At 38.2% G+C, this 24,357-nt stretch overlaps 1 protein-coding gene and 1 non-coding gene across 2 annotated transcripts; both read right to left on the reverse strand.

Moving 5' to 3' along the window:
• Positions 1–6,962: 6,962 nt before the first annotated feature.
• On the reverse strand, positions 6,963–24,084 carry LOC133526290 (ADP-ribosylation factor GTPase-activating protein 1-like). The gene is made up of 9 exons (XM_061862844.1): positions 23,677–24,084; positions 23,438–23,605; positions 17,969–18,082; positions 13,336–13,490; positions 11,475–11,598; positions 10,495–10,617; positions 9,885–10,024; positions 9,599–9,753; positions 6,963–8,829 (listed from the first exon to the last, which is right to left on the reverse strand). Exons 1-8 carry the CDS (start codon positions 23,734–23,736, stop codon positions 9,606–9,608), a joined length of 1,032 nt encoding a protein of 343 aa, XP_061718828.1. The 5' UTR covers positions 23,737–24,084; the 3' UTR covers positions 6,963–8,829; positions 9,599–9,605.
• Trnan-auu (transfer RNA asparagine (anticodon AUU)) lies at positions 10,137–10,209 on the reverse strand. The gene has a single exon. It is a non-coding gene; the product is annotated as a tRNA-Asn (tRNA).
• Positions 24,085–24,357: the final 273 nt, after the last annotated feature.

Here is a 24,357-nt window from a genome sequence, read left to right on the forward strand (position 1 = left end):
ATCACACAAATACATGCCCTTACCAGGATTTGAACCCGGGACCATCAGCTTCGTAGGCAGGGTCACTACCCACTAGGCCAAACCGGTCGTCGAATAACTACTTAAATACATAGAAAACACCCATGACTCAGGAACAAATATCCATGCTCATCACACAAATACATGCCCTTACCAGGATTTGAACCCGGGACCATCAGCTTCGTAGGCAGGGTCACTACCCACTAGGCCAAACCGGTCGTCGAATAACTACTTAAATACATAGAAAACACCCATGACTCAGGAACAAATATCCATGCTCATCACACAAATACATGCCCTTACCAGGATTTGAACCCGGGACCATCAGCTTCGTAGGCAGGGTCACTACCCACTAGGCCAAACCGGTCGTCGAATAACTACTTAAATACATAGAAAACACCCATGACTCAGGAACAAATATCCATGCTCATCACACAAATACATGCCCTTACCAGGATTTGAACCCGGGACCATCAGCTTCGTAGGCAGGGTCACTACCCACTAGGCCAAACCGGTCGTCGAATAACTACTTAAATACATAGAAAACACCCATGACTCAGGAACAAATATCCATGCTCATCACACAAATACATGCCCTTACCAGGATTTGAACCCGGGACCATCAGCTTCGTAGGCAGGGTCACTACCCACTAGGCCAAACCGGTCGTCGAATAACTACTTAAATACATAGAAAACACCCATGACTCAGGAACAAATATCCATGCTCATCACACAAATACATGCCCTTACCAGGATTTGAACCCGGGACCATCAGCTTCGTAGGCAGGGTCACTACCCACTAGGCCAAACCGGTCGTCGAATAACTACTTAAATACATAGAAAACACCCATGACTCAGGAACAAATATCCATGCTCATCACACAAATACATGCCCTTACCAGGATTTGAACCCGGGACCATCAGCTTCGTAGGCAGGGTCACTACCCACTAGGCCAAACCGGTCGTCGAATAACTACTTAAATACATGGAAAACACCCATGACTCAGGAACAAATATCCGTGGTCATCACACAAATAAATGCCCTTACCAGGACATGTACCCGCGACCATCGGCTTTAACTAGGCCAGACAGGTCGTCAAACTTTATTTTACCGCCGATTACCGCCGCCACCTGCGAACCGGGTGTCCACGGCAACATGTCTATATTTAATAATAAAACATACATGTCTATATTTTATAATATTTAATGATAATAAAGTATAGAGATGTATGTGGACGGATAAGAGAATCATAAAGGTAGAAGAGAACCAAATGAAACGCCACATTCACAAACTATTTTATTCAATCATTGCTACATTAACATCTTATTCAAATCAGACATTGACTAAGATACAAGTATTTCAATTAGAACTATTAGCTGTTGATAGACTGAAATGAAGGAATAATACGTAGGTCATTAGATAAGTTTTGCAACAAATATGAAACAATGAGGTGGCCTATCGAATATATTTTAAACTATATTTCCATAGACAAAGTTTGGCGGGAAAACATTTACTTTATTTTTAAATTTACTTATTAAAAAATAGATTTTAACTTTGAAAACGTCGGCGTGGGCTAAGGACGAATTACGCATATTTTAAAGAACATTTTCATTCCATACAAAGTTAAGATTTTTTAATAAGTAAATTTAAAAAGGAAGTAAATCTTTTCCGGTTAACCATTATCTATGGTAATATAGTTTTAAAAAGTATATGTGACAGACCACCTCTTTGTTTCATATTTGTCTATTGCAAATTAATAATAATTGTATATTATACACGTATTGCTAGAAAGTAGGTAGCAGTACCCCGAGTGTAAATTTGATCGACATCATAACGTGACGAACGCGTTTGCGTTAAGTCTCATTTTGTATAGGATTTTGAGTTTCCAAAACGTCCCGCTTGGCGCGCTCTTTCTAAATCCAATACAAAATGAGACTAAACGCAAACGCGTACGTCACGTTTCGAAATCGAATTTATTTACACTAGGGGTACTGGGAGAGCTCGGAAAACATATAAAAAACTCAATGCGCGTTTCCCCAGAGATAAGACCTCGATCAATTTTACGTCCCCGAAAACCCCCTTATAGCAAATACATCGAGTTCACCGATTCCGAGATCCCCGAAATATATCTATATATTTCACACAACATTATACACAAGCATGCTTATAGTAAACACCCTTCTAATGGAACAGGCACCAGTAATGGGATGGTATAGACAAATCCTGTAAAACTAGTATTTACCATCATTGGAACATAGTCATAAAACTTATGACTATGTTTCACCAGTAATGCTGGACGCTTCCTCACTAAACAGAGTTCAAAGATTCAAATACTTAGGTCACTGGATCACGGAGTCGCCGATTCAATAGTAGTTCCTAAAATCGTAGCAGTATTTAAACACAAATTAAAAACTTGGTTAGTCGAGCAGGCGTTCTACGACCATAAGGAGTTCTTTAAATTAGGAACTTAGTTATAAGATACAACCTACATTATGTAGTTAAAATACAAATATACAATCATTATATACTGTATAAAATGTGACATGTAATTTATATTATCAATAAATATTATGATTATGATGATCCTGATAAGGAAAGAGAGCGCCGAGCGTTGACATTCCGCTATAATATGCTGGCCCGTCGTTTTGCACGATGTAGTGATGAAGTATTGTTAATAGGAGAATTATAGCGCAAGAAATAAAATTGTTGCGATAATTTGAGAATAGAGATACAAGCGAATGAAAAAAAAAGGGTATGGGTAGACATTCGGATGGGAATAAATGCAAATGGAAAATTTGCTATGCGGAATTAACGATTTTGGGCAACAGATCTATACTCATTCGGATGGGAAAAATGCGAATGGAAAATTTGCTACGCGGAATTAACGATTTTGGGCAACAGATCTATACTCATTCGGACGGGAAAAATGCGAATGGAAAATTTGCTACGCGGAATTAACGGTTTTTTGCAACAGATCTATACACTCCGACTGCCATCTGACCTTCCAAACCAGCGGCGAACGGGCCTTATTGTCCGGTTTCCTCACGATGTTTTCCTTCATCGAAAAGCGACTGGTTACCAACGCTTATCTGGGAAATAAAATATACTTATGGTGACGTATTTCTCAGTGTTATGTAAAGTAAATAATTTCTAGTAATATGTGGACAGTAAGCAGAATTGACAGGCCATATGTAAAGCGTTTAACACTGATTCCATACCTTCAGTCCCTACCTGTATTATGATAAAAATACACGAATTATACAAATACTTTGTACATAAGTTCATCTTAAAATAAATAATAATAATCTATACACACTGTAAATTATGATTAAGCTTTAAATTTACATATATGTTGTGAAGTTTGGTATAATGAAATACTAAAAACGTGTTAAAAAAATAGTAACTGTGTTCATCGAAAATATTTTTTTTTACTATAAAACCTAAATAAGGAATGGAAATTAAAAACTTATAAGAATAACAGAAATCAATATTGTTTTACAAAATAAATTATCCTTACCTAAGTTACAATAAAAACAATACCAATTTAAAAATAAACGAAATAAACAACAATGTAAAATAAAAATAAAAACATTTTACAAAAATACAACAAATATACAGATAAAAAAACATAGTCCTAAATTACTTCTGACCTAAATACCGACAGCTTGACTACCCCCGCGACCCTCCCGATGCAAAGGTACATGACACTCGCCGCGTCGCCACGTTGAACGGCGATGGATAACCTTTGGATCAAGAAGCTCCCAGAACGAGGGTCCAAACCTCTCCCGCATCCGTCTCCCCACTTCCCAGAAAAAGGCCTTGGCCTGCACACCAGCAACCGGTGGTTTCCTCTGCAAGAGGGACAAACAAATAGTTCGCAAGAACTTCGCATTTCTCCCCATTGCGCACCGCAGCCAACTCAGCCGCTGCCCCTGCCGCTCACGGTACGGCCAATATGCGACGCGAAGGCAGACACACGTCGCGTCCCAAACTAAGCACTTAACTTGTGCACCTTTATGCTCAAGCAATTTAAATGGATCTAAAAAAAAAAAAAAACATGCATGTAACAAAAACAAAATGTTTGTAACCACGGTAACCACGATACAGGCTTTGCCTAGTGTGGAGACCATCGTTAATCTTAGGCTTTAACATTAAGATTTTAAACATTTACTGTAAAAGGAATATCCTGTGGCTGCAGCGTAAAATGGTTTTTTTTTTTTTAATTTTGTCCTATCCCAGGGAACCAAAGTCAACCCATCAGGCCTTTTCCCGTCAGAGCGGCTGAGACCAGGAGGCTCCAGCACGCACACTGTCTATTTGTATCGGAGTAAATGAGATAGCACTGTCGCATGTTACTGGGCCTGGGCAAGGGAATAATAAGAAAAATATTTAAATAAAAAAAAGTGGATTATTAGTGTAATATTTAACTCGACCAAGGTTTAGGTATAAATGTTTTGAAATTGTGATTTTAATTGCAGACCCATAAGTCAAAACAATAAAGACATAAAACCGTTTAATTGTGATTTTAAGACCAATCTTTGCAATTATTTTCTATCGAGCCGATTTCGTTCAATCGTGTATCGGGTACGACCACGGTCTTTGAAATATAATTAATATGAATATATATTTTTCTTATTTGACTAAAACAAATAGTCTTTCTTAAAAAACTGTTTAAGTAACATCAATTTCAAGGACATTGGCGACCGTAAAAAGTATTGGCGAAAGTATTTTTGACGACCGGTTTGGCCTAGTGGGTAGTGACCCTGCCTACGAAGCTGATGGTCCCGGGTTCAAATCCTGGTAAGGGCATTTATTCATGTGATGCATGGATATTTGTTCCTGAGTCATGGGTGTTTTCTATGTATTTAAGTATTTATAAATATTTATATATTATATATATCATTGTCTAAGTACCCTCAACACAAGCCTTATTGAGCTTACTGTGGGGCTTAGTCAAATTGTGTAATAATGTCCTATAATATAAATAAATAAATTTGACAGCCTCTTAAGCGCGTGGTGCCGTGGGAACCTCCCCGCACATCGACAACAACGCGTGATGACCGCTGCTCTCCACCATAGTGCCATGCGTGGGGTTCACACACAGCACAGCCCAGGCGAAGAGCAACTGCAATCCGCATCGAGTTGTCAAGCAGTGTACCCAAGTGTGGAGAGGTAAGCGCTTGGAGCCACGCCCCAGCGGTAGCATCATGGTTCCACTTTCATCACCTGTCACTATGCCCGTCACTTTCGCGCGTACATACTTGTTAGAACGTGACAGGCATGGTGACAAATGATAAAGAGCCGACCATCTTAGCTCTACAGACTCAGGTTTGAAATTGGTCAGTATCTACTTAGAAAAAAAGACATAAAAGCGCGTGCCCCCGCCCGCCTGTCCCCCGTACTATGGGTATATTTTTATAGTTCAGTTTTAATTTAGTTTTTTTGTACAGTGTATCGAAATAAATTTTATAGTTGAGTTGGGACACATGAAAAGTACGCAATTATAGTTTGGTATACGAAACCTTAATTTAACCATAAGGGGCACTAACATGATAGGTCCAGGCGTTTTTAAGTTGCTGCAAAAAAACCTTTTCTTGTTAGTAGTAGTCACATCTCTGCAACTGACTGTGCGTCTTTTTACTAACAAGAAAAGGTTTATTTGCAGCAACGTAATAAAATAATCGATGAAATCCTTGTGCAATGCACGTCTGTAAAAACGGTTTCAAAATAGAGTTTTACTGTACACCACGCCTTAAACTAACATACAATAGGGAGTATTACTGCAATGTTCTGCCGCCAGAGTGCAGCACTAGCAATCGTAAACCATAGAGTAACTTATACGTACTATGCCAACGGTTTTTTGGCAAGTTTTCACAGATAATAAAATATGACATTGATGCATCAAGGCGGTTTGTTTACAAAATTATGTTATCTGCCTCTTTATCGCTCGAATATGCAAGAGTGATAGAGAGGTTAGATAACGAAATTTCGATTTTCATGTTTTGCGATAGACCCTCAGATTGTGATGGATTGTGGTAGTGGCGCCCCCTACGCAGAGTTTCGCGTAATATTCCCTATTGTGTACATATAGAGTAACTGTAGAGCGTAAATAAATGGCTACTTACCATTCTCTTAAACCATTACTTAACTAACCATAAATTACACGTATAAATAAAAAACTATTTTACCAGCCATATGTAATGACATTTACCAATTTATGTTAATACTTAAAATAATATAATTAAATTAAAAATTAGCTAATATGTCGCCCCGCATATATGGGCCGCAGACATCATTTTCCTAACATTTCATAAAAACTTACCACCAAAGACACGCATAATATTATTGTCTATTGGCTAAAGCCAAACGGCTCAGGAACGCTTCGGCCCCAGTTTCATTTCGTCATCTCCATAAATCGTCCGCAGTGTTATGTCGTCACCCTACAATTCCTAATTCGTAACCTTCCTAACTCGTCCACTTTCTTATATCGTCAATACCCCATTTTGTCTAAATTCCTATTTTGACCATAGTGCCAACTCGTCCAATATCTGATATCGTCAATATACCATTTTTGTCTACGTTCCTATTTCGACCAAAGTGCCAACTCGTCCGCGTTCTTTTATCGACCTAGGATAAAACCATAAAAATAAAACCATCGATTCTAAAACCATAGCGAGCATCCAAAAGTCCCAAGCCTAACTATTATGCTATGTAGTTGACGAGTTGGCACTGTGGTCTAAATAGGAATGTTGACGAGTAAGCACTATGGACGAATTAGGAGTGTTGACGAATCGGCACTGTAGTCTAATTAGGAATATAACCAAGTTACTACAGTGGCCCACGTAAGAAAGCGGGCGAGATAAGAAAGTGACGATATAGGAATGCTGGCGAATCGGAACAGTAGACCAAATGCGAATGAGAACTACTTAAGAAGTTGACGAAATGAAACTGAGGCCGAAGCGGTCCTGAGCCGGCTTTACGAATGCTTCTTGTCTCAGTGGTAACAAGCCTAACACATATACAATACATGCATAATCAACTGACTGTTAAAGTAATCAAAATTATTCAGATTTGATTCGAAGGTTACTTGAAAGCGAGCATCACAGGTTTTATGTGAGGTTCTATTGGGACCGTGCGAAGTGCGTGGTGGGGGTAGGTAAAGCGATCCCAGCGCATAAGGTGGTAAAAATTTGAACTAACTGCGGATAGCGTCTTTAACATTTCGTACAATTATATAGCTCGAAATGAAACTTTGATTTACGATTACTTCTGAAATATTCATTTAAATTGTATGGTGTAAGGGACCATTGTAATCTGTATGAAATGCTTAATATAACTAACGTATTTATTTTGATAATTGTTAATAATGTATCCATGTAAATAGCTTTGAAAATGCCACATATTACGTGATCTTTTTCTAGAAGTTAAGAAAGAATGGATATAGTAAGTTATCCTTAAAAGATAGACATTTAACATCGCGGACTTTTTTGTAGACCTATGAATGAGAAACAACCCCACCATACATTGTGTTGTTATAGCTCAAACGGATTAGACAGCGTTTTCGATCAAAGCTCCTAGCCAGCGTGATTTTTTCCGACAACATCGTTATATTTCAAACAATTTACACAAAACCTTAACAAGTTATATACTTAAGCCTTCCTCAAGAATCACTCTATTGATAGATGAAAGTCGTATGAAAATTCGTTCAGTAGTTTTTAGTTTTGGAGTAGTTTTATAAGATGTAGTGAATTGACGTTTTCCCCTAGACTTGCGGACACTAGGTTGCGTGACAGTCGTGCACGCTCCCAATAGAAGTTAAAAATAATGTAAACAATTATGACAGATTTGGTTATTTATTTGACATATAACTTAACAGGTATACAATGGTTAAATTGAAATATAAATAACATTTTACCTAGTAATTGATATAGATAAAAGGTTTAAGTATATACACTGTTCATAAAATCATGATTGTCCGCAAAAAGTGCGCGGTTACGAAGAGAAGAAATAAATTATAGTTTTTAACATGACGCCACCAAAAAATTATTATTTTCTAAGTTGATTCAGTTAACTTAAACATTCACTGCCAGACAAAAAACGGCGCACTACCCCAGAAACCGGCGGTCTATAGCTGCGTACAAAACCCGCCCAGCGGGTTGTCCGGCATCTGAACAAAGTTCACGAGCGCCCACCAGGTGGGTTCCCGGTAGTGAATGTGTTAAACATACATAATTATAATAACTATTTAAATTTTATAATAATTACATAACAATAATGGAATATATCGTGTTTTAAATGCTCACGCCAAAAATCCTAGTTTTATCAAATCAAATATTGAAAATAATTTTAAAATTGAACTGAAATAAATTTTTCACAAATAAAATTTTCAAATTTATTTTTGCATTCAGAACAAAATATAAAATGGCATAATGTAAATAACGTCTTATCTCAACATTACATTTACGAGAAAACTTATAATATACATAATATATCTTTCAATAACAGCTATACACATCAACATTTGAAAGCATGCACCATAAACGAACGGACAGATTTTTTTTCATCAGCAACATAGTTTTCTAAAGTTTCACCATGAAATATTCCACGGTAAATGTAAGGTATTACGGGTATTTTCATGGCTTGATCCATTACGGCGTAGTACTATGGGGTAATGGTGTCAAGGTACACTTATGTTGGCAGGGACACTATGGGGTAATATTAAATATGTGGACCTAGCGGGGTGCAGGGAGAGTGGAAATAATCTAATCTCACGATCATTTGGCCATCTGGTTCCATCGGTGTTTGTCGTTCTGTGGGAAAAAAGTGCTACTTATATTTCTGTTGGTACAAGTGTTATAAATGCTTAGAGAATTTTAAGCTTTTAATTAATATTATTATTATAGAGACTTTAAATGTGGATGATATTTATTTTAATTTCCAATGTCATGAACAGTGATCGGAACTATGGGAGTAAAACTTTAACAAAACTTGTTAAGCGGACATAAAATAGTGCATACAGCTCTAAAAATATTCATGTCCATAGGGATAGGAATAGTATAGTACTTACAGCCATAAAAATATTTACATTCATAGATATTCGAATATTTTTAAGGCTATAAGCACTCTTTTTACGTCCGCTTGATAAGTTTTGTTAAAGTTTTACTCCCATAGTTCCGATCACTAGTCATGAAACAAAACAGCACTAGAAAAATACCCAAGTCTCCTAACCTAGACACCTCTATTTATTAAATGAGTACGGAAGCGCCTATGTGTGGTGAGCGCCAGTTGTCTTATATCTTTTAGTAAAGGTAATCTATGCAGTGGCGAAACTATATCGTGGCACATTCATCGAATGAAATAGAATACAAATATGACAAACGAGACAATCTACATGTATAAAAAACTATGAAAGATAAAATTGCCACGAAATAACGGCATGTTGCTAGCGTCTTCCGGTGCTGATCTTCCGATGAGACCGTCAATGAAGAATGGTGGCCTGTTCCTGGCCTTCCGGTCTAAGGCCTCTAGACCTGGCACATGTGATAGGTCACGGGCGTCCAGGTTGGACACTGTACTCACATCAGATCTAGTTGTTCAGCCAGTCCCAGCTGTCCTCCTGCTTGCGTATCTTGAGGTCCTTGATGTCGGGGGGCGGGTTGGACACTCCCACCTGTGATAGGTCACGGGCGTCCAGGTTGTTACGGGCCGCTACTGAAGGCTGGACCTGCTCGTTCCTGTATTATCAAACAATGGTTTTTGCCACCGAGTTACTTAGTTTTATATATATATATATATTATGCAGTTCGAATAGGAAATTATGCCATACAAATATTATGACCACGTAATCTTGTGTAAGTGTACTCACCACTGCGAGTAGGGCTCGGAGGAGGAACTGCGCATAGCACCATACGACTGGGACTTGAAGAGCTGGTTGGAACCGCTGGAGGATTCTCGACGGGTGTCGGTTGTACCGCCTAGCGAGCTCCATCCACCCCGGTTGTTCACCTGCATTCAAAATACAAATTAAATATAGGATATTATACAATCGTCTTGAAAGACAGACTTTCAAGTTAAGTTGGCTTTAATGGTACGATGAATTTGAAATTGGAAAAAATACTGCCTTAAGTGAGACTTGAACTCACGGCCTCTGGATCAATACTCCAGCGCTCTACCAACTAAGCCACCAAGGTCTCATCCATAGCCAGCAATTTTTCCCACCATACGCGTCTAGGGGACCCTAGTGAATAGCATCGTTCCCAGACGTTTCTGCTTGTCAAAAATTAATTTAATGATACGATATTTGGAAAGCTATTGAAAATTTAATTTCCGCTGAATGAAGGGCAGGATTGTTGGGTGAAATGCGCGTTGATGTCTTTTATTATATATAAATGGGTGTTACATAATGAATATAACAGTTGACTAAATCGTTTTATAATGAACATTTTAGTACAGTTCGAGTCGACGCGGGCTGTTACCTTCTCAGTGACGGTGGTGGCCATCTCGGAGACCCGCTGCGAGGCCATGCCGCCGTAGCGGACTGCGGACTCGGTGGCGGTGCGCGCGCATTTTGACACTGTCGACGTGAACAGCGACCATCCCTGTCACGGAAATAAATAACGTTAATTTCTCAATCAATGGTAAAACTAACTGTCAACTTGATTAACTATGGTATTACCGAATGTCCACTTTATGAGGTTATTGTCTTGTCATGTCCACTTTATGAGTTGATGAAGCAACTACAAGACTGTAGAACGAAATGGTGGTTGTTGCCGGTGTGCGTGGACATGGGGGTTGACCGCGTCTGCTGCTGGTTGCCGAAGTGATTGTTACCGAAGCGACTACAAGAGTGTTATAAATACCGAAGCGACTACAAGAGTGTTATAATTATAAATACCGAAGCAAGCGCAGCAAGACTGTTGGCCACCACTTCGTTGCCGGTTTGTGTGGGCGACATGGGGGTTGACCGCGTCTGCTGCTGGTTGCCGAAGTGATTGTTACCGAAGCGACTACAAGAGTGTTATAAATACCGAAGCGACTACAAGAGTGTTATAAATACCGAAGCAAGCGCAGCAAGACTGTTGGCCACCACTTCGTTGCCGGTTTGTGTGGGCGACATGGGGGTTGACCGCGTCTGCTTCTGGTTGCCGAAGTGATTGTTACCGAAGCGACTACAAGAGTGTTATAAATACCGAAGCAAGCGCAGCAAGACTGTTGTCCACCACTTCGTTGCCGGTTTGCGTGGGCGACATGGGGGTTGACCGCGTATGCTGCTGGTTGCCGAAGTGATTGTTACCGAAGCGACTACAAGAGTGTTATAAATACCGAAGCAAGCGCAGCAAGACTGTTGTCCACCACTTCGTTGCCGGTTTGCGTGGGCGACATGGGGGTTGACCGCGTATGCTGCTGGTTGCCGAAGTGATTGTTACCGAAGCGACTACAAGAGTGTTATAAATACCGAAGCAAGCGCAGCAAGACTGTTGTCCACCACTTCGTTGCCGGTTTGCGTGGGCGACATGGGGGTTGACCGCGTCTGCTGTTGGTTACCGAAGCCCGTGTAGCGACCGCTTCCGTACTCGCTGCTGCAAAACGAAGCGGAGTTAATGGTATGGTAGTAATGTTAACTGTTAACTGACAATTTGTAAACCATTGCAAGTTTTTTTTTTTATACTACTTCGGTGGCAATCAAGCATACGGCCCGCCTGATGGTAAGCAGTCTCCGTAGCCTATGTACGCCTGCAACTTCAGAGGAGTTACATGCGCGTTGCCGACCCTAAACCCCCCCCCCCCTGTTGAGCTCTGGCAACCTTACTCACCGGCAGGAACACAACACGTTATTTGGCTGCTGTTTTCTGTAAGGTGGAGGTACTTCCCCAGTTGTCTGCTCTAGATCTGGAATGACATCCACTGGCTGTGCCCTACCACACAAAGCGTACCTCTCTTTTGGACGTAGTTTAAGGACGTACCCGAGTCCAGACAGACTGGTCAAAACCAAGAACACGAAAATAACTTTTAACCGTATACTTGTTGTATGACAAATCTATTAAGCATGTTACTGAAAAGTACCCTAAGTTTAAAGGGAAGTTGAGGTACAGACTTGACAGAGAAAATGCAGGTGACTAAATTATGTTCTAATAAAGTAGATTCATACAAATAAACAATTGTACCTATTTTATTGATGTGACACAAATTTTTTACTCATCTGTAAAGTATAATTTTTCACAATCCAGTCGCGTATTCGCGTCTAACGAAAATCCCAAAGTAAACAAGTAGTAAATAAAATAAATAAATAAATATTATACGACATTATTACACAAATTGACTAAGTCCCACAGTAAGCTCAATAAGGCTTGTGTTGAGGGTACTTAAACAACGATATATATAATATATAAATATTTATAAATACTTAAATACATAGAAAACACCCATGACTCAGGAACAAATATCCATGCTCATCACACGAATAAATGCCCTTACCAAGATTGGAACCCGGGACCATCAGCTGGGTAGGCAGGGTCACTACCCACTAGGCCAAACCGGTCGTTAAAAAAAAAAAAAATAAAAAAATAAAGTATCAATCTAAGTTTTAAACTAATTAAAGTTACTAAATAACGTCTGCGAACGATGCAATTAAATTAATTTAGTATGGGTAGCACCTTGGAACTCCGGTAGCCGTCTAAGAAGTGTAACGTTCTTACGGTAGATGTCACTAGACCCATATGGTGGAAAATTTCCTGCCTATGGATGAGGACTTGGTGGCTCAGATGGCAGAGCGCTGGAGTATCGAACCAGAGGCCGTGAGTTCGAGACTTGAACTCACGGCCTCTAAGACAGTAGTTTTTCTACTTTTTTAATTTATTCTAAGCTTTTTAAAATTACGTTCTGATCAGTATAAATCAAGCTTTCAAATCATGGCTAACTCTTTTTTCTTAAAAGTTTTTTATTATATTTTATCAGTCGAAACCTTTGTGACAGAACTTATGACCTGACTAAGTATGTACATATATGTACACGAACTTATTTAAATAAGTTAGTGTACATTTTTGAAGCCGCGTGCGTCAGTCTTTGGCGGTCAAAACAAAAAAAAAACATGTATTTTTCAATTGCTGGAGCATACAGCCAGCGAGTACTTACTGACAGTCGCTGTTGTCGAACTCCTGGTCATTGGAGTTCCTAATCCCTGTCCTTGGAAGTCGGAGTTCTTGGAGCTTGGAGGCACCAGGGCAGGCACCAGGGTTGCGGCTTGGGCGCCGGCCGGTCCGGCTGGTAGCCTGAGGGGCTCCGCGCGCGCCCCTGGGAGACTCGTGTGGAATACTTACTGATAGCTGATGTTGTTTTCTGAGCCGCTGTTGTGGAACTCCTGGCCGTTGGAGTAGGAGTCCTTGGAGGCGGCGTAGGGCTGCGGCTTGGGCGCCGGCCGGTCCGGCTGGTAGTCCGAGGGGCTCCACTCGCGTCCTTCGGAGAGCGCGGTGATCTGTGGCCAAATATATTGGTAAGAGAGTCTAATGATCCGCTGTTGTAACCGATAACATGGGTATCCTGGTAGCGAATTTACAAAGCCTATACTATTTATTTGGGCGGCCGCTAGCTGCCGCGGGTGCACGCAAGCGGGTGGCATTTTAGACAAAATCCGTCGCACGCGTCTGCGCTTGTTAGCAACGCTCATACTATTTTTCATTAACGCGCTCACACAAGTTAAGTTCAAGCGCGAACAGTACCCCTAGTGTAAATTTACGTTTGCGTTAAGTCTCATTTTGTATGGGATTTTGAGTTTCCAAAACGTCCCGCTTGGCGCGCTGTTTCTAAATCCTATACAAAATGAGACGTAACGCAAACGCGTACGTCACGTCACACTATCGAATAAATTTACACAAGGGGTTCAGAACTGGATTAAAAAGAAGGGAAGAAAAAAAATACATTGCTTATATATTTAAGCAAAACTGAACCAAAACTTAATTTGTTTCAGACTGGCGTAGACTATGTTAACTTAATTGTTATTGTATTGTATATTGCAGCCACAAGCAGTCTATTACGATGTATAACTTTGGCAATTTCTGCTACGACGCCGGTTGTATTGGATGGTAAATATGTAGCGAAAACGCTTCGTATAGCCAAACAACAAACGGCAGATTTCGGCATAAAAATCAATTTTCGGCCGACGATTCGGTTTCGGTCAAAAAATTACTGAAACTTTCGGCCGCACCGAGTCAAGTCAAGTCAATATATTCTTTATTCAAATAGGCATAGCAACAAGCACTTTTAAATCGTCAAATTTTACAAATATCTTAATCTAAATATCAGAGCAATTTATTGATGCAGTTATTATTGTTCTAAAAAAAAATAGAATTATTATAGATATGGTAAACTTAATAATAAGAAATTTCAAACACCAAAATTGTACGTAGAAAAATACTAGTCTAGAAACTTTCTAGAATAAAATCTAAATGTAAAAAAATACGGTATATATATTACCAATTTCATCATTAATAACATAACAATAAATAATTCATTCTTTACAATCACACTTAATCCCACGGTGTTTCATCATTCATGTAGTCTTGTGTGCTATAATAGGCTTTAGAGATAAGCTTACGTTTTACATAATTTTTAAATTTACTAACAGACAATTCAGTTATAATATTAGGAAGTTTATTGTAAAATCTTACACAATTACTCATGAATGATTTTTTCATTTCATGGAGCCGAAACTTCGGTAGGACACTGCCGAATTTCGGTTTCGGAACAGGTCTCGGTAAAATCATGTTTAGCCGCAGATTTCTATCTCGATTTTGCCAAAAAAAAATCAGTTTCGGTCGGACACTACTTATTGCAGTCATGAATAAATAGTGTCAACAGTTTTGTCGACCGGTCTGGGCTAGTCGGTATAGTGACCCTGCCTATGAAGCCGATGGTCCTGTGTTCAAATTCCGGTAAGGGCATTTATTCGTGTGATGAGCATGGATATTTGTTCTTGAGTCATGGCCGTCATGGGTGTTTTTGTTTTATATGTATTTAAGTATTTATAATTTTTTTATATTATATATGTCGTTGTCTAAGTACCCTCAACACAAGCCTTATTGAGCTTACTGTGGGACTTAGTCAATTTGTGTAATAATGTCCTATAATATATTTAAAAAAAACTCCGTTTATAACGACCACTACGGCTATGCGGTGTCTAATCCGTGAGTGGTCTGTGGCGCTTGGTTTTCGTTGAAAGCCGACGCCAGAGGCAACTATATCACCAGCTATTACACTACAGCTTCAATAGCTTGTTTGGGGCGAGAGTTAATTAAATAAATAAATAATAAATAAATAAATATTATAGGACATTATTACACAAATTGACTAAGTCCCACAAAGCTCAATAAGGCTTGTGTTGAGGGTACTTAGACAACGATATATATAATATATAAATATGTATAAATACTTAAACATAGAAAACACCAATGACTCAGGAACAAATATCCATGCTCATCACACGAATAAATGCCCTTACCAGGATTTGAAACCGGGACCATCAGCTTCGTAGGCAGGGTCACTACCCACTAGGCCAAACCGGTCGTCAAAGTCAAAGTTATCTATCAAGAGACTGTGAAGGTTTCCAATCTTCACATATCTCGCCTCCTCGGGCATACACAACGACATATTTTGGTATATTTCGTCTCTCTCACAATGTAGGTGCTAGACAAACAGCGATATATATGTTGGTATCGTTGGCGTATGTGGTGCTTAGCTATACTATACAAGGTGTAACACAAGGAACCCGAAAGATTTAACAGTGTCCTGGTCACACTTGACTTAAATGTCATTAGTTTTATTTCTAGAGCCTAGTTTCAGAGTTAAAACCAATTTAATAAAATACATCTTCGCATTGTTACTTAGTGCAAAATGCCTCTGATGGCAATGATGCCATTATGGGGCGTAGTCTAAATAACCTTATTGATATATGTAAAAAAAATGACAAATAATACTTTGCAAAAGTAGGTTTTCCAAAAAACGTTTTAACACATTCACTGCCAGACAAAAAACGCCGCACTACCCCAGAAACCGGGAACCCACCTGGTGGGCGCTCGTGAATTTTGTTCAGATGCCGGGCGGGTTGTTTTGTACGCAGCTATAGACCACCGGTTGCTGGGGTAGTGCGCCGTTTTTTGTCCGGCATCTGAACAAAGTTCACGAGCGCCCACCAGGTGGGTTCCCAGCAGTAAATGTGTTAAGTGACAGGTTTACTAAAAACATTAAAATAAACAAGCAAAACTAATTTTACGTAAAGGAAAAAAAAAACATATTACCCCCCCACTCCCTTCTCCATCTTGCTATTTTCTCCCTCGATCTGCTTCAGATGTAACTAACCCAGTATCTAAAGAGTTATCAATGATTGTCAATTTTGTCATATTTAACAGTTTGATTTGGTAATAGATAACCTCATATTGTTCATTATAGATTCTAATATAGGACAGCGGTGGCAGCATGGTTCCATTTTTATCACTTGTCACTATGCCCGTCACTTTCGCGCTTATATGCTTGTTAGAACGAGACAGGCATGGTGAATTGGTGACAAATGATAAAGAGCCGATCTTAGCCCTACAGAGCACCATTCTGAGCATGCGTGCGATAAAGTAGCACCATATGTATTGTAATAGTACATTACGATACAAGTGCGAAAAATAGGAAATTCGAAACGAGTTGTGATAAATTAAAACACGACCGAAGGGAGTGTTTTAAATCGACACGAGTTGCGAATTACCTATTCGCACATGTATCGTACAACGTTTTACAGTACATATGGCCCTTTAAATGTTCGACACAGTAACGTAATATGCTAATTTTTGCACTAGTGCTATAAAGTAGCACCATATGTATTGTAACAGTACATTACGATACAAGTAAGAAATTATGGATTTAAGTACGGAATCAGGACGGGCCAGCGTGGCATAGCCCAAGCCCTCTCGCACGTGAGAGGAGCCTTTGCCTGCTGAATTACTATTATTATAATACTACAGGAAAGGAAATACTGACATGCATATCGATTTCGTGCCTGTTGGGGTTCCTAAATATCATAGCATCCGATTCCTGTGAATCGAAACATCAAATTCCACCATGAAACGCCAACTGCAAACATATTTTATTGATATGCAAGAGCTTGGACGTTAAAGCTGTATATATCGCGTCATTCACGATGCCGCATGCCTTGACTCATAATACCATGGTTTTAAAGGTGAGTTTTGACAAACCTTTGAGCGGAAAACGTTAGTTGCAGTGTGCCTGACTACACGAGCAGGCTATCAAACGTCAGTTGCAGTGTGCCCGACTACACGAGCAGGCTATCAAACGTCAGTTGCACTGTGCCTGACTACACGAGCAGGCTATCAAAAGTGGTGATAGTATAGCATTGTGTGTGGGACTTAACAGGTAAGGACTAATTAGCTGGCACGTTATTATTTCGCGGATTTTGTATTGTTATTCTAATTATCGAAAGTCTTAGAAAACTCCCACGCGGTATAAAAAAATAAGCTGAGCTGTGTTTATAAATAAACATTAAATAAATTACTTGACATTAACAACTACATATTTCTGTTACTTACATAGAGCATTTAACCAACCGGCAGTTAAGTTTACCATCAATTCAAATTATTTATTTCATGTATGATTTAATTTCTGTATTAATTAAATGAATAAGAATGAGTATGAATATGAGTTAAATTTTAGTTTTAATTTCGACTCTATAGTTTTCTGTTATCTTACCATGCGATGAAAAATCCGAGGATTTGAAAAAAAAAATTTTTTTTTGGCGAAATTTACTGAAACTCATGTAACATTGTTTCCTTCTTTTTGCCTCTGAAGTACGTGGTTAAAATCTTTCGGGTTCCTCGTGAGCACCGTGTATAGGGGGAGGAGGTTTAAGAGGTTTAGGAGGCTTAGGAGGTCTACATGGTCGACGCAGGCACTGACCTTCTGCCGGTACATGGCCGCGGCCTTGGTGTTGTATTTCTGCACGATGGACATCCCCGGGGTCACGTCGGGCTGGCTGTCGAACCACTCTTTGAGACGGGCGTTGCCGCCGACCTGCCGACGGAATTATTATAATGTAATGTTTACTGGTGTTCAAAATACAAAATTCAAAAATTAATTCTGCAAGTAGGCCTCAAGGGCTCTTTTACAAGTCAGTACAATATTTATAGTAACATCATATAGTGACATGAAAAATACATAACAACATTTATAAATACAACAGCCAATACCTGGGTAAACATTACATTATAATAATCTTAAAATAAATAATTACTACAATATAATAGAGATGTATAGTCTCTATGGTTAAAAACACATTAAATCTGGAGATGTAAAAGGTCCCCAATGTCAGAGTATTAATACTAATTTGGAGGTGTAAAGTCTCTCCAAGTGTCAAAATAAAATAAAATAAAATTTATACTAAATAAATAAATGTTTTATTTATACATGATTTTTATGTCACTATATGGTGTTAGTATAAATGTTGTCTTCTTCCTCGCGTTGTACCGGCATTTATATATATTTATATCATATCATATCATTTTGCAACGGCTCATAGGAGCCTGGGGTCCGCTTGACAACTAATCCCAAGATTTGGCGTAGGCACTAGTTTTTACGAAAGCGACTGCCATCTGACCTTCCAACCCAGAGGATAAACTAGGCCTTGTTGAGATTAGTCCGGTTTCCTCACGATGTTTTCCTTCACCGAAAGGACTTTTAAAAGAACCCTTGAATTTGGATGCGAGTTAATAACCTCATAAATCCTCATTTTGATTAGTGTAATAATTTGGAGCGAAAAGTTTTCATACAAAATTTTAAATACTCCTTACTTTTATAATAATTAAAAATGGGTCTCTCAACTTTCGGTTTACACATCTGAAATACAACCAATGAAAGCATGTTTTTTTAAGCCTTGCCTACGCACGTTCGCAATGCCCGTACCAAAAAAAAACAATAGCTCCAATTCGGCCGTAGGCGTGGGGCGGCCACCCCCACCCTAATAGGGGGTGCAATGTAGGCGAAAACAATATCGCAATCAACAATCGAAAATAAAGCTCACGTGAGTGAAGTTAATGGTTAAACGAAATACCTACTAACAATAAAAATGAGTTAAAATGATTTTCGTTCTGTTACTTATGGATCTATTTATGGATTCGAATTAAATAAATAATTGAAATTGAAATTGTTACTTATTGCCCCCCAAAAATGTGACGGAGTGTAGCTTTTTGTATGAGATAATAAATATTAATAAATAAATAAATATTATAGGACATTATTACACAAATTGACTAAGTCCCACAGTAAGCTCAATAAGGCTTGTGTTGAGGGTACTTAGACAACGATATATATAATATATAAATATTTATAAATACTTAAATACATAGAAAACACCCATGACTCAGGAACAAATATCCATGCTCATCACACAAATAAATGCCCTTACCAGGATTTGAACCCGGGACCATCAGCTTCGTAGGCAGGGTCACTACCCACTAGGCCAAACCGGTCGTCAAGATGAAATTTATTTATTTAATTTTTCTTATGTAAATTATTCTCTACAGCTAGAAACACACATTGACTCTGACGATAATTATTGTAATGCGTTTTAGGTTTGATTTAAGGCAAATTAATAATGTATTTTATAATGACATAAAGATATCTCATCTTGATAGAAGTCAAAAATACAAGTGCGTGACAGAGTGGTCATGGTCAGATACAAGTCCAGGAGAATTAGTCAACTTAGGTCTATAAGGAAAATATACTAAATGTAAAAATGACTATTTTAAAAATATATAAAAGTCGGAATATTCTTATGTCGTGATATAAAGCCCGACCAGAAATATATGATCATTGTCAAGAGGGCGCTGTTATTCTCATGTATAGGGTGACAGTTCAGTTTTGTGTGAAACTTTTAGTTCCGATGAAATTCCGCAATATGGCGCGCGATCATATATTACTGGTCAGGATTTAAACTTTGAGTTTTTACACGTTTTAATCAAAGGCCAATGACACATGAAAACTAAACTAGAGCCAGATTCGGAACCGGTTTGTAAAACACCGGTTTTATTTCGGTTTTCCTCCGAAATTTTATAAGAACGCGAACGTATTTATAAAATTTTCTCAAAAAGTAATTTACATTTCACTTATATGACAAGCATTTTTCTATAAAATTTGATGATTAGGTACATAAAATTCATAATTATTATTTATACATTGCGTAGATAAAGTATTTAAGTTTTACAAATGTTTCGTTCAACAAACATGCATTAATATAATACGATAAACGTAAACAATAATATTATAGATTTATTGTTTACGTTTATCGTTTAAGTACTAAAGAATGCAGTATCACTAAAATTACATGGTTTGTAAGTAATATAATAAAAATATATAAGATCGAGAGATACAGAAATTACACATTAATAATGAGGTAGACGTAGAATTTCAACGGGCAAGTTGCACAAACAAGGTGTACATAGTGAAACAGTAAAACAGTTATAACTCAGTAGGCTTTCGTCATTTAGGATATAGTGTTTTAAGTTATTTTTAAATATTTTAAAAGTGTGTGCATTTTTAGGGTTCCGTTGTCAATTAGGAACCCTTATAGTTTCGCCATGTCCGTCTGTCTGTCTGTCTGTCTGTCTGTCCGAGGCTTTGCTCCGTGGTCGTTAGTGCTACAAAGCTGAAATTTGGCATGGATATATAAATCAATAAAGCCGACAAAGTCGTACAATAAAATCTACAAATTTAATTTCTTTTAGGGTACCTCCCCTACACGTAAATTGGGGGTCAATTTTTTTTTCGTTTCATCCCTTGGTTAACAATTTATGAATTTACTATAGATTTCGATACGGAACCCGGAATACTACGGAACCCTACACTGAGCGTGGCCCGACATGCTCTTGGCCGGTTTTTTATAGTATCAGGTAATTTATTATATAACTGTACTCCTGCAAAAGTTACTATTCGTTTATCCTGAGCGCTTTTTATTTGTGGCAAAACAATGTGATTCTTTCTTCGGCTATTGCGTTTTGATATTAGGTGTTTTTCGGGTTCCGTACCCAAAGGGTAAAACGGGACCCTATTACTAAGACTCCGCTGTCCGTCCGTCTGTCACCAAGCTGTATCTCATGAACCGTGATAGCTAGTTGAAATTTTCACAGATGATGTATTTCTGATGCCGCTATAACAACAAATACTAAAAAGTACGGAACCCTCGGTGGGCGAGACCGACTCGCACTTGTCCGGTTTTTTAATAAATGTGATTTGACTATGAATCATATCGCTTAGATTTTTTTTATTAGTATACATGTACAGTCAGCATCAAAAGTAGCGGATCAAATAACGTTTCATAAGTATCTACCATTCTGTAACAGCTTAACAAAAAGTGATGTCCTTAATATAGAACAACTAAGACTGTAAAAGATATACTTTTGAGGACGAATTTTAGAAATTAATCTATATTTGGAAAAGTTATCCTAAATATCAGATACTTTTGGCGCGTTGTTTCATCCGCTACTTTTGATGCTGACTGTACTGTAGTTGTTTAATATTCATAAGTTTTGTTTCCTCTTAAATTTGTTTAATGGGTGATACTTAGTTGTGTCATAAGTTCTGTCACAAAGGTTTTGACTGATATAAGGTAATACAAAGCTTTTAATAAAAAAAGTTTGTCATGAATTGAAAGCTTGTTTTATACTGATCGAAACGTAATATAATTAGTTTAAAATTTAGATGGCGTCTTAATTTACTACTTATTTACTTTGGGATTGACGTTAGACGCAAATACGCGGCTGGATTGTGAAAAATTATACTTTACCAAAGGGAGTAAAAATCAGTGTCGCATTAATAAATAGGTACAATCGTTTATTTGTATGAACCAACTTTATTAGAACGTTATTTTATCACCTGCAATTAGTTTTCGGACAAGTCTGTACTTCAGCTAATACCCTTTAAACATAGGATATTTTTTAATAATACGCAAATTTTTGAGTACGTTTGGTAAAAGACGTACAGTTGCAGGTTGGCAATACCAATACACATGAATTATATATTTTAAGAAAGATAAAAGATCCAACTTTTATTTTATGCAAGTTTCGACCATGTGTAAACAAGAAAAATAAATAACTAGGGATCAAAATCACCTTGAACACATTTCTGAATATTACATAGAATTGTGCAAAACTGAATCAGCAAATTAAGTTTAATTATAATGTTAGTAATTCAGCGTTAGCTTTTAACCCATATATATGAATATTAAGGGATCTTAACCTATAGCTATTTAATCAGTCAAAACCTTTTTGACAGAACTTACCACCTGACCAAGTTGATAGTCGTAATGAAAAAGCGTTTTGATGATTTTATTTTGCGCAATTTTAAGTGGTTTCTTGCCATCAGCACCCGAGTGTGATCTGTATGCATGGCGATGGACAGCTGTGAGAAATGATACGATACGAGGCCTACATCTGTGAAATTGTAATTATTACGATGCATAGTTCCCTCTTGGCGATTTGTTGCCTTCGTTATATGTTATGTGTGTTAAGCAAATTAGGTTTACAAGACAATTTTTTTAATTTCATTTTGGAACACTAATTTCTTCAATGCTGGGAGCTGACGAACCCCCAAGACACATTCTAGGCACAAGTATTTCAGTGTAGGAGACTGCAACTGTTTAACTCTCAACTCGGCAGCTAGCAACCCACTACACCTGACACATATTTGTCTTTCACAATCATGGCAAATTATTTAAGGGTTCTTTTCATCAACGGCTACAACCACACTACACTGGAAACAGGATGCCATTTTGAATGTTTATAGGTTAAGTTCTAATTTATCACTATCCAAAAAGTCACTTGTTAGTTTGCAGAGATAACAATGTCCCAAGACTCAGACTCAAACAACACAATTAACACTGAATTTAGACAAAAACAACTGGTTTTAGATTAAATAAACGAAATTAAATAGCAAATTCATAAACACAAGTGTACTCAATTATGGCAAAAAGGCTAGTAATTTTTATGTGTAGTTTCTGAAATAATGATCAATGTGTAGTTTCTTAATATAATATTATGTGGTATTCCATGACGGATGTATTAGGATAGCTATAATTACCATACCCCAGACCCTTGGTCAACATTGAACTCATTTAAAATCTTGACAAATAATAATTTGTTCTGAAATATTGCTAATGCTAATTTCGCTGTGCATTTATGCCTTAGAGAACATCTCTTAAACATGTACTTATGAAACTTCTTTGATAGCATAAAAAAATAAATGTTTGATATATCCTAATCACCTATTTCCTGTTTCATTTCGCAATAAAACCATTCACTTAAAAACAAGCAGCCAGAGATAAAAAAAAAATACCATGGCCAATTTCGCAATCGTGCTGTAATGGGGTGCACTCACTTGCATTTTTTCAATCTCGTTTTCCTTCCACTTGTCCATGGTCACTGATCGCACGAAGGATATGTGCACGCCGAGGCTGCGATGCACACCCGAGCACTCCAGGCAGATCCAAATTCCGTACGTCACCGACACCCATTGGGGATTCGAAGTGTCGCACTCGAAACATTTCTGAAACCCAAGAAAACATGCTGACTGCCGCGAATAAATACTCGTAACAATATTACGGGGTTTTTACTTACATGGTTGTTGTCTTGAGAGCGGATGAGGTTTAAACGGCGTCGTGTTTGAGGCGACGCCATCTGGTCCGACGTCTTGGATACCTTCAGCTTGACGAGAAACTTCGAAACGGTCCCGAACCGGAGTCTCGACTCTCGGTAGGCCCCAGCTGCAGTTGAAGGGATTGTGACTGGCTGGTTGTCAAATTCCGAAGTATACGAACTCTCTTGTTGGCATCCATAGACTAAACGCGTTAGTTTTGGTAGAAGATTAGCCGAACGCGTATTAAAAGCAGCCGGATATTATTATTTGAATTAATTCAATAAAATTTGAAAGTAACATTTTCACAGCTTTATGATTATTACGGTTTCAGTTGTTATTTTTACATATCTAGAGGCGTTAAGATATCTTTTTAGTTTATATCTACGTTAGCATGGCTGTCACAAAGACAAATGGCACTTGACTCTATATTCTTTTTGGAAGGCTACAATGTACAGCTATAGTAACGTTCAGTCCAAAAATGCCCAGCACATTATTTTGTAGTCTGCCAAGCAACTGCCAAGCCATTTCCATCAGTAGAAAATCCAGGCAAATTTAAAAAATGTAGGTGCGAAGGGTTATCGTCCCATAGAAATTTTGAATTTCTCGCCTTTTTCTACTGAGAAAGTCAACAAGAGACAGAGTGAGGCTTTATCACCATTAAC

The sequence above is a fragment of the Cydia pomonella genome, chromosome 1, assembly GCF_033807575.1.
Source record: "Cydia pomonella isolate Wapato2018A chromosome 1, ilCydPomo1, whole genome shotgun sequence".
NCBI classification, from domain to species: Eukaryota; Metazoa; Arthropoda; class Insecta; order Lepidoptera; family Tortricidae; genus Cydia; species Cydia pomonella.